We start from the raw sequence: 16,951 nt of genomic DNA, 5'->3' as shown, positions 1-16,951 counted from the left end.
GTCTGACAATTGTGTTGTGGTATTTTATACCTTCTTTGATAACCCCTAATTTGACTGCCAACAAGTTTTGCGTTGGTGCCGTGACCACGATATCTCCTTAACTCCTTAAATCTTATTGCGTCCATCGAAAAAGGCGATCTACTTACAGGATCCAATCATCAATTGTTTGCGATAGTCATGTAATGACTGGCGTACGCCGTTCAAGGTAACCCGTAAACTGTGTGTTATTATGTCTCCGCTAATAGAGGATTCAGGTTCAAGAGTCTCGTGGCATCATGAAATGAATTACTGTTTTACCTAGTTTTAAGAAATTTACAAAATGTAACGCGTCCAAAGCTAGTTCTTTGCATATTTACTATTCTTCGTATGCTAGTGCTATTATTTTAACAGCCAAAATGAGTGCTTATTTATACAAACCATACACTTTAGTGCAATTTACGATAGTCTAATCAACGAATTACATGAAACAACTATACAAGGGGGGGGGGGGGTCCTGTATATCTTATTAGCTTTTTAAAATTCCATAATTAGTCCTAGATAAAATATCTGAACTCGATTGGACTGTTTTTATTGTTTTTTTTTTTTAATAATTATTTTATATTTTTACATGATTTGGAAGGACATTAGAAAAGTTGCCATTGTAAGGAGTGCCAATGTGACACGTATGTAATATTTATTATTTATAGTTATACATAGATATTGTTAAGGATTTTAATAAAAACCCAATAGAGAATGATGTTTGTTATTGATACAGCGAATATACCCCACTAATCTACTTAAAATACAATATAGAATTATAATACATCATAAATAGTAGTACACTAAATACAAATGACCAAATGGGCTAGTCTACTTTTCCAACCCAAAGACACAGGCTAGGTTAATGTAATTACTGTAAAATGTTATCGAAGACATGTCCAAAAATGTTCAGTTCTTTTTTATCGCACTACCTCTCGTCTGTGTCTTTTCTTTTTCAAGTTTATAAATTAAACCATGTGTGTTACATGAAGAATTCAGAGCAAGTGGTATTAACTGTTTGCTCATCAATTCGTCCCGCCGCAACATCAGTCGGAAGGTGAAGGGATGATTGGACAAGAACAGGTGGGACAGAATACTGAATGAAGAACCATAATGACATTACAAAACTAATGTTTATTAACAAGTCGCTCACAACACAAGTCTACACTAGAGAATATGAAATATGATGTCATACTCAATACTTCGATATATAATTATATTTAAATACATACTATGTCTCTGAAAAAATGCAATAAGATCACGTTGAAAAGTAGTATAAAGAAGTGGATGCTTAGACTTGATAGTTAGTTGTCGTTTGATAAGAATATGATCAGCGCTCCCGCCAGTGTCGCTGCCTACTTTACGCCGCCGACTCGATCATATTCTTTTCGCTTAGACATTTGCCAACATTTTCCGAAAGCTTCGCTTCGGCACCGAACTGTTGTCTCGGCACCCACCAACCGGTCGGGATTTTCCATTTCGAAAGGACTTTTCAATCAAACATTTTCAAAACTTCAACACAGTTAGTTTCAAGGAACTTCATCCTTTACTTCTTGTTTCAATACCTTTTCAAACAAACAAAATCAATATTAGACTTAGTGTTAAAACTTTATTAGTTATAATTTTACAACCTAGAGGCAACTATGCCCCGGTGGGGGCGTTACAGACTAACTTACATCTAGACCCTTTCAGCATCGCGTCTAATGTTAAAACAAAAACGAGTTCCTCTCGTTGACTGGACATCAGAGCGCGCGACCGTGGCGAACGATCGATATTAAATCCATTTTATTTACAAAAGTCATATCAAATTAACAATATTCGATAAACTACGCCGGCCTACGCAGAAACCGTTTAAATGCACAAAGGAGGCCAGCGATACAATGGGGAGGGTTGTATCAAAATCTATGCTATGAAGTTGACCTCAGCATCACGGAACTATTAATAACGACCTGCAAAGTCAAAGAGGGGAGTAACCAGGGTGTTCATGGCATGGTGAGACGCGCAAGTGACTGGTGCTTGTCTGCCAATTGTACCTTAAACTATTCATTATTCAACGACCGTTTAATTTAAACTTATATGGTTTCTATTGATGGACAAACACCATTTGAAATGAGAAAATGAATTAAACTTAGGCCTAACAATTATACAAAATAAAAATTTGGTATTTATCTAATTGCAAAATATAGACATTGGTTTAAGTTTTTTTATTACGTCTCATTTGATATCACTAAAAATGCACATCAAAAACTACCAGTTTTCTTTGGCTTGCATAACAATGTATAGTTTTTCACAAAGTTGAAATGGGGTAAAAGAAAAAAAGGATGTCAAAATGGTACATGTTCTTTTACACCATTCCACTTGAACGGGAATAAATATGCCTGCTTTAGGCATACGTTGGAAGTTCAAAAATCCTAGTAAGATCATATTTCAACAACTAATTTCTGTGGCTCCATGCAATGACAATTTTATTACTAAGGAATAATAGATGTTTTGATGCATTGATATTTTGACATGCCAAGCAGAACAAGAAATAATAAATAAGTAAAACCATCACGTATATTGTAAAATTATCAATCTTACATAATTGTTAAAAACCAATTTAAAAACTCCTATCAATTTTAATAGTACGCGCATAAGTCGATTTAAGTCGTCTCATAATAGTAGTAAGTGATTATGATGAACGTTAAATTCATACGTTGCTATGGGAAAAGGTTTCATTAAAATTTCGTTATCGCTGATACAAACGTTGATTAACATTTTATCGTATTCGTATGGAAAAGTAGAAATGCAGCGCCGAGAAATCGTTGCTTTGGTACAAGATAAAAGATTTATGGACTTTATGTCCGATGGGTTTAAAAAATGCCAGTTAACAATGTTCATGATGGTACTATGGTAGTTTTAGTTGATTGTAACATGTTTCCTTCCTTAACAATTGTGAAATTCATATTACATAATCAACTTATGCGCGTAATATAACTGTTTAAAGAAACACGCATGGATACAACAGCGAACCAAGTAGCAAATGTTATTTGTTCAGACCTTTTATGACATCGATAACGACATGCACGGTTTGAATGTATTGCCTAGTTTATGATTGCATTGGTTGTACTTAGCAAGACTAGAAAAACATGAGCTAACTAAAATGCAACTGTATATTTACAGAATTGATTTACTAGAAATAGCGTAGAGTAATGACTCGGACTCGGACAAGGACTCGGCATAGTTATTGTGTTCAGGAGAATCATGCAAAAAAATTATGTCATAGTGGAGATGTAAGGGATGACATAATATTTTGGGCGCATTTAGTTTTTGCGATAAATATTCTCAAGGATACTTAACTATGGCACTTTTTAAGAAAGTTAATAATAATATCAGCAGAAACTACAGGTTTCTCTTTTCTGTTTCATATATTGGTTTTAGTGACATTCTTGGCTTTGTTACGTTTTAGTGAGCACTGGCGAAATATTTTCTGGCTGCTATTTAAAACCAAGCATTTAAAAAAAGATGTCTATTTGTTAAAGACTACGAGAATCCAAGCGTTAGGCGATAATCTAAACTACAGAGCCACAGCATTGACACATGATCTGTGTAGTGTTGCAAGTTAAGGCATGACCGATTCCCAAATAGCTTTTCTACTATTCATTCATTCTTTTAAAATTATGGCTTTAGTCCAGTGGGACCATTTCGCCAGTATCAAGGTATTATTAGGAGAAAGGTTGTACGGGTAGTACAAGACAGTGTACGGTGGTTTTATTAGCTCTTGTATAGGGATAGCGGCCTTTACAAGTAGCATGTGGACTACCGGCCGTTGACTCCAAAATGGTGGTTAAACGCGCTTCAAGAATTTCAAGATTAATTCTCCATTCACTGCACACCACCATTTTTTAGTTTACTGTATAATAAGGTATCGATAAAGGTAAGGTATTAGGCTTGTAAACAATATTAATGAGCAAAAAACAAAGGAATTAATCACGAGGCTAACCATCAAGATGGCGCTCGAACCGGAAGTCCATTTTTTAGGGTTCCGTACCCAAAGGGTAAAAACGGGACCCTATTACTAAGACTCCGCTGTCCGTCCGTACGTCCGTCCGTCCGTCTGTCACCAGGCTGTATCTCACGAACCGTGATAGCTAGACAGTTGAAATTTTCACAGATGATGTATTTCTGTTGCCGCTATAACAACAAATACTAAAAACACAACAAAATAAAGATTTAAGTGGGGCTCCCATACAACAAACGTGATTTTTAACCGAAGTTAAGCAACGTCGGGCGGGGTCAGTACTTGGATGGGTGACTGTTTTTTGCTTGTTTTGCTCTATTTTTTGTTGATGGTGCGGAACCCTCCGTGCGCGAGTCCGACTCGCACTTGGCCGGTTTTTTACTACAATGGCTGGCTTGCACCAAACCGTCTGTCAATGTTCGCTAAATTTTATTCTATTTTGTACTAACTTTTTTTAACTACTTGGTGTAAAACTATAATAAATGTTACTATTACAATATTTTCTTATCTATTTAAACTCTGGAATCCATTCTTAGAACGGTGCTAAAATGCTCTCAACGCGAGCTCTCGCGTTTCATGGAAAAGCGACTACTCTAGGGTTAACATTGAATCATGTCTTAACTCGCAACACTATGTAACCAGATGATACCTGGGACGGCAGTAGGAATGTGTATCTATCCTTATCGTTCATAATAAGACTTACGCGGCGAGTAGGAGCGCTCCCGCTCGTAGCGGCGCGAGCGGCGGTAGTGTGGCGACGGCGAGCGGTGGCGGTACGAGCGGTGGTAATAGTCACGCTCACGGTAGCCGCCGCCGCCGCGGTAGTAGTAGTCGCTGTAAGGGAAAGAGTGTATTCATTGCCACCCAGCCAAACAATACATCCGCGCCAGGCCACAAAAATTTCGTCGTAAGCTGTAGTATCACGATCCCGATTATCGGGTCGTCCGGGCTGGGAACGAAATCATAAAATACCCGACGGCACTCCATACAAACGTAGTCCCCATTTTCCTCTGTAGATTATGAAAAAAAAATTGATAGAGAGAGCCCCTTCGTTCGACTAGATTTTTTTACTATTATTACAATGTGGCACATTTTGCTTGAAAACGACAGTTATACTTAACAACTAAATGCTAAATGATGCCTAAATAACGACAGCCGTCCCTAATGTTAGTAATCTAAATACATACACATACATCGAAAAAAAAAATGTAACATTAAACTAGGATCAACAATAATTGAAATAACTTACTCTCTATCCCCTCGCCCTCGCCTCTCGTAGCCGTTATCACCTCGACCGCTCACACTATAAGGAAAAATCAAACTCAATCGAATGCACCCAAGCATTTGAAATAGAATAGAATATAAATAATTTATTCGTAAGCACAGACGCAAGAGAGAAAAACATAGGAAGGAGAAAGTGCCACGAAATGGGAGATGAGAATCTAAGGACTCGCATGCGAGTTTCATGGCATTGCGTTATTTCATCGGTCGGTTGAATTGTTGTAACCTAACTGGCCCGCAATGTAACTAAAATCGCATGCGAGTTCACGCGCCGTCTAAATGAGCCCTAAACATGATGCTGGCAACATCCAGCACTGATTTTCTGATGATACCATCCGATCCGGTGAAACAATCGCGACAGATAACAAAAATTATCAACAAAAAAGCAAAAAAACCTACATTAGACAGAAATAAATTTACGCATGGTGATCTAAAGAGTAAATAAATGTAAACAGAAATAAACTGCAACTTTAAGAAAACACAAAGATACAAGTTTCATAATATAAATAGGGTAATTCGCCAGTAGTTAGTTTAGGGTGGCCAGCCTAAACTAAAAATGAATTTTATTCACCTAAAATATAAATAGAATTCATTTAAGTATAAGGTGGCTAGTTATTGAAGGCTGGCCAGTTATTAAAACCTTATACTATTCTATTTATAGGTGAATAGAATTCATTTTTAGTTTAGGGTAGCCAGTTATTGGCCGGTAACTAGTTACTGGCGAATTACCCAAGTAAAGAGTGTTTTACAACACAATGTACGACCAGGCCTTTAGTAATCCAGCTAATCTTTTGGCTGGCTCACTCTAAATCTGCTCATTCATCTACCAACACATAGATAGGGGCTTCGCGAAAAATAGGTTTACGAAAGCATTTCATGTTGGATACCAATTCAAACAACGAGATATGCGGCTGTTACAGATGTATGATACGATTATCCATTGGACAGCCATTGTGTAGAGTTGTTGTGACGATACTACACAATAATTTTGTTTATAATTGCTATCACATTGGTGAATCAGTCGCTTTTTGCTACAATATAGATCTGATTGTGCCCCTAATGATTTGCCTCTGCTATGTATCTTTCAATTACATATACACATTTTTAAACTGTTTATACTGTTTAACTCGTGCACGAGTTGCAGTCGCCGCGAGCACTCGAGCCTGAGGATGGACCCCCGAAGGGCCCGAAACATGTCGCCAATAGAGACTAAAAATTCAAGTGAGTGAAACCGTTGTCGTATAAACAGTTTACATATACACAGTTGCAAATGTGTAGTTTGTACTCTGATTCTATGGTAGGGAGAGCAACAGGAGTAGTTATAATGGAAACAAATGCTTTCTCATGTGTCTTTCATGCCATTAGATGCATTTCAAATTTTTGGTATCATTATTCTCTGTCACTCTTAATCTCCCCTCATGTCCCTATCCAATATAGTTTAACAATTATCTAGTTTAGTCCAGATCATTAGTTAAACTGTCAAATCCCACGAACATACAGAAGGTCAATACAGAAAAGACGTACAGTCGCCATCAGATATATCGGAGCGGCAGAGGTGCTAAAAAATATCTGAACACGACTGTAACGCCTTGACAAAAGAGGCGTGTTCAGTTATTTGAGAGCGCCTTGGCCGCTTCGATATACAGGGTGTCCCAAGAAGTAGTGATATACTGAAGCTGGGAGGTAGAGGACCTAGAGGGCTATCTGAATCACTCCCATGTATGTTCCGCGATTTTTCGTATTTTCGGAGTTATGATTTTTTTTAATTTTTCACCTATCGCCGAGTACGATGAAATTTTTATTTATGGTGACGTGAATTATTGCGGTAGATGCTTGATTTTTTTTGTGTGCTAAGCTGATAGATAGGCCAATTCAGTATGGTAACATTTACTATCGTTAGATCTCTGAATGGAATTTAAAAAAAAATTAATGGCAAGAAAGATAAAATTACCCAGTATGTTTTATTTTTCTAAGCGCCCTTGAAGTTGTGAACATACTGGGTAATTTTATAGCTGGGTAGCTTCAGTATATCACTACTTCTTGGGACACCCTGTATAAACGATGGCGACTGTACTACCAACTAAAGTAGTACTCACGTAGGTTTGCCCATGTAGATGCCCGGCGTGGGCGTGTGCGCGCGCTGCGTGATGGAGTAGTCCACTCGGATGCGGCGCCCGTCTATCTCCATGCCGGTGCACTCGTTCTTGGCCACCTTCGCGTCGTCCTGCGACTCGTAGTACACGAAGCAGAACCCTCGGGATCGCCCGGTCTGTAATAAATTACTTGATGAACGAGTGGCTAAGAAAAACTGCAGTTAAATAAAAGGGCTTTTTCTAAAATAAATATCGAAAACCCGATTCTTTCAAATCTGGACATTCTTGGGCTCATTCTACTCAGAATCGACAGCACTCTCCATCCTACCATTAAAAAAAGATGTCCCAAAATGTCCATTCCATTACGTCACGTTTTTAGTATGAGAAATTTTTTCACTTGTATGTAACGTGACGTAGTGGAATGTACAATTTTCATACAACATTTTGGGACAATTTTTTTACCATCAGGATTGAATATGCTAGTGATTCTGAGTTGAAAGAACCCAAAAACACCAGGATCTGGGAGAATCGGGTTTTCAATATTTATTTTAGAAAACGCCCAAAAACGGGTCTCTATTGTTTCCCAAATAGTTTTAAGCCATAATGTATTGTTTGCCCGCATTTTCGTTAGTCATAATTAATTTGGTTCAGAAACGCGTCACTTTTCAGGATTGCCATAAAACAAACCTAACCTAACCTATCTATAAGATAATCTATTGAAAATCCTGAAATGTTAACGGTTTCAGTTTTATGACTAACGATAATATGACAAACAATACATTATGACTTAAAACTTTATGGGAAACAACGGGACCCCGTTAATTGTTTTTAATAATAAGGCAGTGGCGAGTACGATATTAACCCTTCATATGCCTTTTGTCAAAAATTTGCTACTGAATTAATAGCCTTGAAACTGTACATTTTGTGGTACGTATACGGGACAAGGCATAGGTACCAGGGATGTTGCGGATGCCGATTTTTTGACATCCGCGGATGCGGATTTTTAAAGGCTCACATCCGCGGATGCGGATGTCAAGATAGGTACATAAAAAACGTCAAATATTACATTTTAATAATTTTTATTTCAAAAAACCGGCCAAGTGCAAGTCGGACTCGCGTTCCAAGGGTTCCGTACATTAAGTCCAACTCACGCTTGACTGCTCATTTCTAATAGGTTTTTTTGGCTAATGACTAAATTAATACCTAGCAATCTGGCACTTACGCCGATGCTAAGACGTTCCTGTACCGACCTGTTCCACATCCGCATTAAAATCCGCATTGATTTTATGCGGATGAGTTGAGGATGCAGATACGGATGTTGAAAATAATGCGGAAGTTCCGCGGTTGCGGATGCGGATATTCGCAACATCCCTGATAGGTACGAAAGGGTAAGATCGTAAGGGTAATACGAAATACGAAAGGGTAAGGTCGCGGCCAGACCATCAGCATTCCCGCTTCCTTTTTGCGGACCAAAAGGGCTTTAATTCCGGCTGCGGGCCAAAAAACCTCAGTACTTATAATAGTTATAATAAAGCGGACTTCTGTAGGGTCTAGATAATTATGTTCATAGTTTATATGCCAGTGTTGTTGGTATATAGAACTGCGATGTAACAAGCAATGCCATTTAAAGCATAAAAAATACTTCGCCCAGAAAAAGTGATACAATTATCATTTATGATCCCACGTCTACCTATTGTAGCGTAGTTTACATTATCACGCAAAAAGTTACATGATAGATCACTGTACTAATGGGTGGGTCGCATGTCAATGGCTAGGTGCATTAATAGGTGGGTCTAATGGTTATTGGCTCTCCACTTAATGATCGCACCACACAGCATGAGAAGTCTTTATTTTATAATAAATAAACTAAAAAGTACATGTCGCGTTTCATTTGTTGTTTTCAGAATTTAGAAAATACTCGTGTTAAAAAATGGAGTACGTTGTTAGGGTTCCGTACCCAAAGGGTAAAAACGGGACCGTATTACTAAGACTCCTCTGTCCATGTGTCTGTCCGTGTCCGTCTGCCTGTCCGTGACTGTAGGAACCCTCGGTGGGCGAGTCAGACTCGCACTTGTCCAGTTTCTTTCTGTAAACAAGGTTAACCAGGAAAAGGTGTGACTCACCTTAGCATCTATGACGACTTGCACTTTCTCCACCGGTCCATATTTAGCGAAGATGTGATTGATCTGCTGTTCCGTGGTGTACAGGCTGAGCCCAAAGATCCCCAGGCACCGCGACGGCGTCGGGTTTTCCTGTAGACAAGATATAAGAGCATTACCAAAAGCTTTACAGCTTTTATCATGCTGATAAAATTAGTGATGAGGTTTTAAAATGCTTGAGTTACCGCTATGATTTGGATACACCTAAGGTCAATACCTAAGTGTGGCATACGGTTGTGACTGGCCTTAAAATTGAGACCTGTTTACACACTAACGTATTTATTGCGAGTTCATACATCTGCTACTTGTTACTTGCGTGTAGAGACAAATGTAAGAACTCGCAATAAACATTAATCAAACAGTAAACACGCCGCAATGTGAAGGACGTCCGCGCTTACCCCACTGCTACAGTTACCCGTATTGACCTTACTAAAGCTATATTTGTCTCCAATTAAACAAAAGCTGCAAAGGAACACGACATCAATCTTATCTCAAGGCTCCTGCCTTCTGCAGCTGCTGAAAACAAAAGGTATTATTAAATGCATTGCTCAATTCAAATGTGTCAAAATATTGGTGGAGACTAAGCCAACATACATACAAGCTTTGGGAAATAATAACGCGCAAAGTGGGTCTACTACAGTCACAAAATACGGGAAGCAGTATATAAACTCCAAACAGAAACAGGTTCACACAAAGCGTGGTTTTACTCACACGAGGAAACTTAATGATATGGCGGCAAACATTTCTGATAATGATCAGACCAGTGCCCATTTATCTAAAGCTCGTAACTTGTAATACAAGCTGTTGATAAACAGGGCACAGAGCGTAACTACAGATGTGCATGTAGCGGAAAGTTGCAAAAAAGATGGAAAAGTTCTCGAAAATTCCATAGGAAATTAAGGAAATGTTCATTTTGGAAACGGAAATTTTTTATCCCCATGTATACTGAGAAGTTGCCGAATTTTCCGATGTGTGAATTTTTCAATGTGGAAATTTCGCAATTTTGGAAATATGTAGACAAAGCAGGCTAAATGCTATAGCCCGAGCCAGAGAGGGTTCCCTATTTAAGGCCGAGAGCACAGCACTTCTATTCCCCTCTTTTGATTAATTTGCCATACATTTGCTATATTGTAGAGTATAGAGATAGATACTTTAGCAACTATGCTGCAACGAAAACGCCACAATATTGGCGATAATATATTTAAAGATTTATATTTAAAAGAAACGCCAGAGGAACTCTTGTCGTTAAATTTAGTTAAAATACTGTTTGTAGTTTATATTGTGCTACATACGATGAAATACTAGGTTAAAGAAACTAGGCTCTGATACGATGGGTCGCATGTGGTGTTCAAATAAAATAAACATTACTCTAACACTTATACTCCGGCTTTTTTTTAGATTAGAATTATTCTAACCTCAAAAGTAGTGGTAATAATTATATTCTTTTTCATTGCTAGGGTTTCTATGATATCTAATATTGCGGTACAATAATAATTAGATATATAAACGACACTATAATTCAGTGCATAGTTATTTAGATTTAATTTTGGGGAGAAAGTTATCACTACTTTTGAGGATATAATATAATGTTTCTAATCTGAAAAGAAATGGACTAAAAAAAATATATATATCTGTCAAATAAATATTATCGTAATTTTACGCTTTTTTCACTGCGCGTGGCATGTTCCGGAACTTTCAAGAGAGGTATCCATTTTCAAGTATCGAGTTTGCAAAATGTACGTGAAGAAAACCGTGAAATTATTAGAGTCAACATGAGTCATGACTCACAAAACTACAAATTCTGTAACTGGTTAATAAATATTTTCTTGTATGTATCTAATTAAAACCTTTTAGCTTGCACCCTTTTTTTCACATGCAAGAAAAAGAGTGTTGCTGTTGTCTTTATCTGACAGATAATTTTCAGACCTTAAATATATAAACATGATAAATAAATCTTAAGCTATAATTATATCTAATTAAATAAGTCGTGCATGAGCTCGGTGTAAGAAACAGAGTGCCACTTCAAACCAAAAACAATTGTTGCCAATACTTTACATTCCGTTGTCTGTGTGTGGGGAATTACCCGTAAACATCCTACAGAGTGACTTACAGAGTCAATTGATTTGATTACTTGTGACCTGCTATTGAATGTAAATGGGAAATTGCTATATTCGTGTCACATTTTTTATGATGGTCGAAAAATATGCATGTTTTTCATCCTACAAACTCTGAATCTACTGAATTTCGTAATGCTAGAATTGGTTGGTTCAAGGGCTAACAATCAAATTGCAGAAAATTTCTCACATTCGTATTCTATTCTTACATAAAGCCCCGTCTCCATATCGCGCGGCAAGCTATCGAAAATTGGCTCGCGCGGCTGCCGCCCGCAATGGATACCGGGTTGGCTCGCGAGCCAACTCGCTGGCTCGCGAGCCAACCCGGTATCCATTGCGCGCGGCTGCCGCGCGAGCCAATGTTCGATGGTTTGCCGCGCAATATGGAGACGACGCTTAAGAAAGCAATAATGAGCAATAATTTAATGAGTATTTGACAAAAAATCTATTCAATAGTTTCAATACTTGTTTAACATGTATTTAATTAATTTCTAATTTATATCCTTTATATACTACAAAATAATTTATGTGACTAGAATAAACTAAAATAGGTTATATATGTATTTACCGATGATCTAAGGATGAAAACTAAGGACTGATGTAGAATGACGATTAAAAACAGAAATATATGTATTGTAGTATAGATCATCGTAACTAATTTTTTATAATTGTCACAGGCGGACACGCCATTCATCAAAAATCATTTGCGTTTATATGTGTGCACGGCACGTCTGTATACGCGTCATTGTGTAAGTTTGAAGTTTGTGGGTAAGTCGCTTTACTGAGAGCATGCCAGAAGTATACTATTACTTATTCTGTGCCATTGTGGCAAATAAGCCTACAACTAAGTAGTTTCTTAGCTAACGTTTCGGGACCTCAAAAGCAGAGCAAAGAGATTTTGAAAAATATCTGTTTTAATTACAAAATGTATTGTCACTGTCGCTCTGTTTATTACACGCCGCGTAGCACCACAAGATTGTTCACGTACATATGAAGCAACCCTCACCCTGTCCCCCTGGTGGCGGCGGCGCGACGACATGGGGCTGTGGCTGTGGGAGCGCCGGTAGGAGCCGCGCGGGGAGTAGCTGCGCGACCGCGAGCGCGAGTAGCGCGCGCTCGCGCGGTACCCGCGCCGCGCCGAGCCCGAGCGCGAGCGCGACCTGGAGCGCGAGCTAGCGTCAGTGCAACATGGGTGGTCAGTATCATGCTGGGATCGGGTAGGACTAGGAGTACGGGAGGCACATGAAAATGTCAAGTGATAAATATAGGAATGTTTCAGGTTGACTATTTTAACAACACAACTGCACTAGGTTTTTTGCATGATTTTTTACACTCGGTTTAGACTCTCGCGCGAGCCACGAGACGAGCCGCGAGCCGCGCCACGAGACGCGAGTCCACCGTTTACACTCGCGTTCGGCTTGTCATTCGGTTATAAACCTTATGCCGTGCCGTTAGTGTTTAAATTATATTAGCTCGACGAGCTTGCGAGCCACGAGACGAGCCGCGAGCCCACCGCTTGGCGCTTACACTCTCGTCTCGTGGCTCGGCTCGCGGCTCGTCTCGTGGCTCGCGCGAGAGTCTAAATCGACTATTAGATCAGGCCAAAGCATGTTTTGGAGACTAAGTAGATCCCAAAGATATCTGAGCTTATATAAAGTAGTTACATATTATAAATTAAAAATTGATCTTTTGGTATGAGGCCTGGTTGGTAGGAATCTAGGAATCATGCAATATAAACAAAAAACCGGCCAAGTGCGAGTCGGACTCGCGCACGGAGGGTTCCGCACCATCAACAAAAAATAGAGCAAAACAAGCAAAAAAACGGTCACCCATCCAAGTACTGACCCCGCCCGACGTTGCTTAACTTTGGTCAAAAATCACGTTTGTTGTATGGGAGCCCCACTTAAATCTTTATTTTATTCTGTTTTTAGTATTTGTTGTAATAGCGGCAACAGAAATACATCATCTGTGAAAATTTCAACTGTCTAGCTATCACGGTTCGTGAGATACAGCCTGGTGACAGACGGACGGACGGACGGACGGACGAACGGACGGACGGACGGACGGACGGACGGACGGACGGACGGACGGACGGATGGACGGACGGACGGACGGACGGACGGACGGACAGCGGAGTCTTAGTAATAGGGTCCCGTTTTTTACCCTTTGGGTACGGAACCCTAAAAATGAAAGGAATAACATCCACGTCATGACATACATCAACAACGGGGTATTTTGAAGTTGTTTTCTTAGCTAAGTTTCACCAAGTGGTGCTATTACTGTGTCAATCTGAATAAATATTGGTATAGTTCAAATTTTAAAAACAGCTCTTCACATATGTTAGCTAATAGATTTAGTGTTAAGAGTCAAATGGAATGTTAAAATCATGTAAAACAAACAGAAGGATAATTACAACATGCTGATTAGTCTACATGCATTCAGACAAGGAAAAAATGGCAACTCTTATCACGTTAATGAATCATGATGCTATTATTATTTAATGTATTGAGCTTGCCAGCCATTATACCTACCTAATGGGTCAGATTAAGAGCACCAAACAATAATGCCATTTTATGTCTAAAAATTTGCGACGTCTACTCATGGCAAGGGCTTGGTAAACAAAAATGAGTAACAAATAACAATTTTTAGGGTTCCGTACCCAAAGGGTTAAAAACGGGACCCTATTACTAGAGGCTTCGCTGTCCGTCCATCTGTCACAAGGCTGTATCTCATGAACAATGATCGGAATAGGTAGTGCCATTTGGGGTGAATGACCTCAAACATTGTACTTAACATGGATAAGACTCGGGATTCCAAGACTCTTATTTTTTCACGAAAATATTTCTTGGCATGTCTTTAATAGGCTAGATGCCAAATTTTCATTTATGATATAAATCAATCTGGTTTGTTTTTAGGATCAAATGTCTATATGGGACCCATTGCATTAAAGCAATACAAAAATCAGAAATGATAGTCAAAGTTCGACAGTCGTACATCACTCGCGAAACGCCCCAAACAAATCGCTATGTGAACGTGACGTCAAGGTCACTGACATCGCATCTTGAAGTATGAATAAAACAAGAAAATTGCATTTTTGTCGGTGAAATATTGTGTTTATGTATAGGTATAGTTGCTGTACAATCTTTTTTTGGATAAAATATAAGGAATCGAATGTTATCCTTACTAATTGCGTTTTTGAAAGTTAAAAAAACTTTGAAACTTTCAGGTGCTGTATTTTTGTATTATTTCCATATTTTTTTTTATATCCACAATATTGTGATAAATTGCTCATTTGCTATCTATTTTACTAGATTTTGTTATAAAATTCAACATGTGTCATCAGCCCTATTGAAGTAGGTAATATGAAAACCCGGGGTGAAAAGGTATATCCATACTAAGCTTACGCACTGAAGTCCCGTGAAATGGCACTACCGATTCCGATCACTGCTCATGAACCACCATAGCTAGACAGTTGAAATTTTCACAAATGATGTATCTCTGTTGCCCCTATAACAACAAATACTAAAAATAAAGGGGGGCTCCCATACAACAAACATGATATTTTTCCTCTATTTTTTGTTGATGGTGCAGAACCCTCCGTGCACGAGTCCGACTCACACTTGGCCGGTTTTGGTTAACTTATACCCTCAAACACCAGGGTGTCCAGGGTTCTTAAATTTGAATACATTTTCTATAAAATTTTCAATTGATAAAATCACATATCACTATGTGCCATCCAATTGTAATCGCTTGCTGTGACAATTGATTTGGGTTAGTTACATCTCTATATACGTCAGTCATAATATGTCAAATAATGCAAATACGAATAATCCCACGATAGTATTTTTGAATCCATGAGTTAAGAGTTAATTTATTCTCCATGGCTTGATATGCATAAACTCAGGGTTTTATGCAAACATTAATAAAACTCAGCAGTTCCATTTAGGTTGGACATAAAATGTTTATAATCGCGCGCACCATAATTCTTATCAGCCCATGATAATAATAGGATGGTTGTGCTTGTAATGTAGCTATTGATAAAACAGGTTGCCATAGCATTATGATTGTTATTGACCAAACAAACCATGATTTCACTACCTATTTCATTATTTCTACTATGTACTGAATTTGAATTTACGGATGTAAACAATCTCATAGCTACATTTAAAAAGGGAATTATAACACGGAAAAAAACAACTGATCGGTCAGTGATTCCAACATAGCAATAGATGTTATCAAGTTGTTAGGCGACAACACGCGTTTACAAGGACGATATTAAAATACACGCAAAATTGCGCAATGAAGTAGGTATACGCAAAATTGCGCAATGAAGGTATACGCAAAAATCACATAACCTTGACAGCGAGGTTACATGTCGTTTAGTAATATACTAAATGCAGATTAAGTAATTACTAATATGACTGTTGTGTTAATTACAAATCGATAGAATGCACTACATCTACTGTCCGCGCTCGAAGGTCAGTCATGTTACAAAGCAAATAAGTACTCACGGGCTTCTATACTTCCTGCTTGAAGCTTTTGGCGGGGGCGGCGTCCGAGACCGGCTTCGGCTGTGGCCCCGTGACATCGTCGGAGGTTTAGGTGCTACCTCGCGGGAACCGTTCCGAGTCCTCGAGCGACTCCTCTGAAACCACGGAAACGACACGCTCGTCAGTAAATATAGCAAACAAACGAAATACGACCAAATAAAACACGCGGTCTTGTACCCAACGATTGTCTAACAATACGCTAATATAGTACCTCTCGATCTGACATGATGATCTCTATGGCGTGTACAATGAAAGCAAAACAATTTACGCGTATTTAATCTATTATTAACCGCAGAAATCCAAATAATATCACACGCGCACGCCTCACTGTGAACACCAACTGAAAAACAAAATGGCGGCACAACGATTGGCGCTTGCTTTTGTACGTTTTGTTTCTATGCTTTGTAAAAGGCGGCAAACCAAATCAATTAAAATCAATTTGATGTTGATAGATATAGTTCAATCATTATTAAAACAATTTTAATACAATATAGCAGTATACTTTTACATAATTTATTTGAAAACTACACGGAAAAGATACAAAATTCCATTAATAATGAGAAAATATAAACTGCAAAGATATTTTTATCAGGGAACGAAACGCAGCTGTCATTGATAAGATTTTTTCGTTCTACGCATCTTTTCGCAAAAAGGTAAAAACTATTCATTTATATAATTTATAAAATCATAAACACATTGACATGTCAATCATTTTATACTTTAAATGATTATTCAG

General features: G+C 38.4%; 1 protein-coding gene across 4 annotated transcripts; it reads right to left on the bottom strand.

Moving 5' to 3' along the window:
• Positions 1 to 1,132: 1,132 nt before the first annotated feature.
• On the bottom strand, positions 1,133 to 16,588 carry LOC134653160 (transformer-2 protein homolog alpha). 4 transcript variants are annotated; one of them, XM_063508506.1, is made up of 8 exons: positions 16,427 to 16,588; positions 16,177 to 16,310; positions 12,654 to 12,837; positions 9,516 to 9,644; positions 7,396 to 7,568; positions 5,268 to 5,321; positions 4,722 to 4,852; positions 1,133 to 1,967 (listed from the first exon to the last, which is right to left on the bottom strand). In XM_063508506.1, the coding sequence occupies exons 1-8, from the start codon at positions 16,439 to 16,441 to the stop codon at positions 1,957 to 1,959; spliced, it is 831 nt and encodes a 276-aa protein (XP_063364576.1). In that variant the 5' UTR covers positions 16,442 to 16,588; the 3' UTR covers positions 1,133 to 1,956. The 4 variants fall into 4 exon arrangements, with proteins under 4 accessions (XP_063364576.1, XP_063364574.1, XP_063364578.1 ...); XM_063508504.1 differs by having other exon boundaries at positions 1,133 to 1,583; XM_063508508.1 differs by having other exon boundaries at positions 1,133 to 1,583; positions 12,672 to 12,837.
• Positions 16,589 to 16,951: the final 363 nt, after the last annotated feature.

Source organism: Cydia amplana, chromosome 12, assembly GCF_948474715.1.
Source record: "Cydia amplana chromosome 12, ilCydAmpl1.1, whole genome shotgun sequence".
In the NCBI taxonomy this organism is placed as follows: domain Eukaryota; kingdom Metazoa; phylum Arthropoda; class Insecta; order Lepidoptera; family Tortricidae; genus Cydia; species Cydia amplana.
Note: the sequence above shows the minus strand (reverse complement) of the source record. Positions and strands in the feature narration are given on the sequence as shown.

Bases quoted from the DNA above. Each gene is read 5' to 3' on its own strand.
- LOC134653160 (XM_063508504.1), bottom strand. The intron at 5,322-7,395 runs GTGAGTACTACT...TTTTCCTTATAG, and splicing joins ATCTACATGGGCAAACCTAC to TGTGAGCGGTCGAGGTGATA. The intron at 1,584-4,721 runs GTAAGTCTTATT...TTGTTTGAAAAG, and splicing joins GGAGCGCTCCTACTCGCCGC to GTATTGAAACAAGAAGTAAA.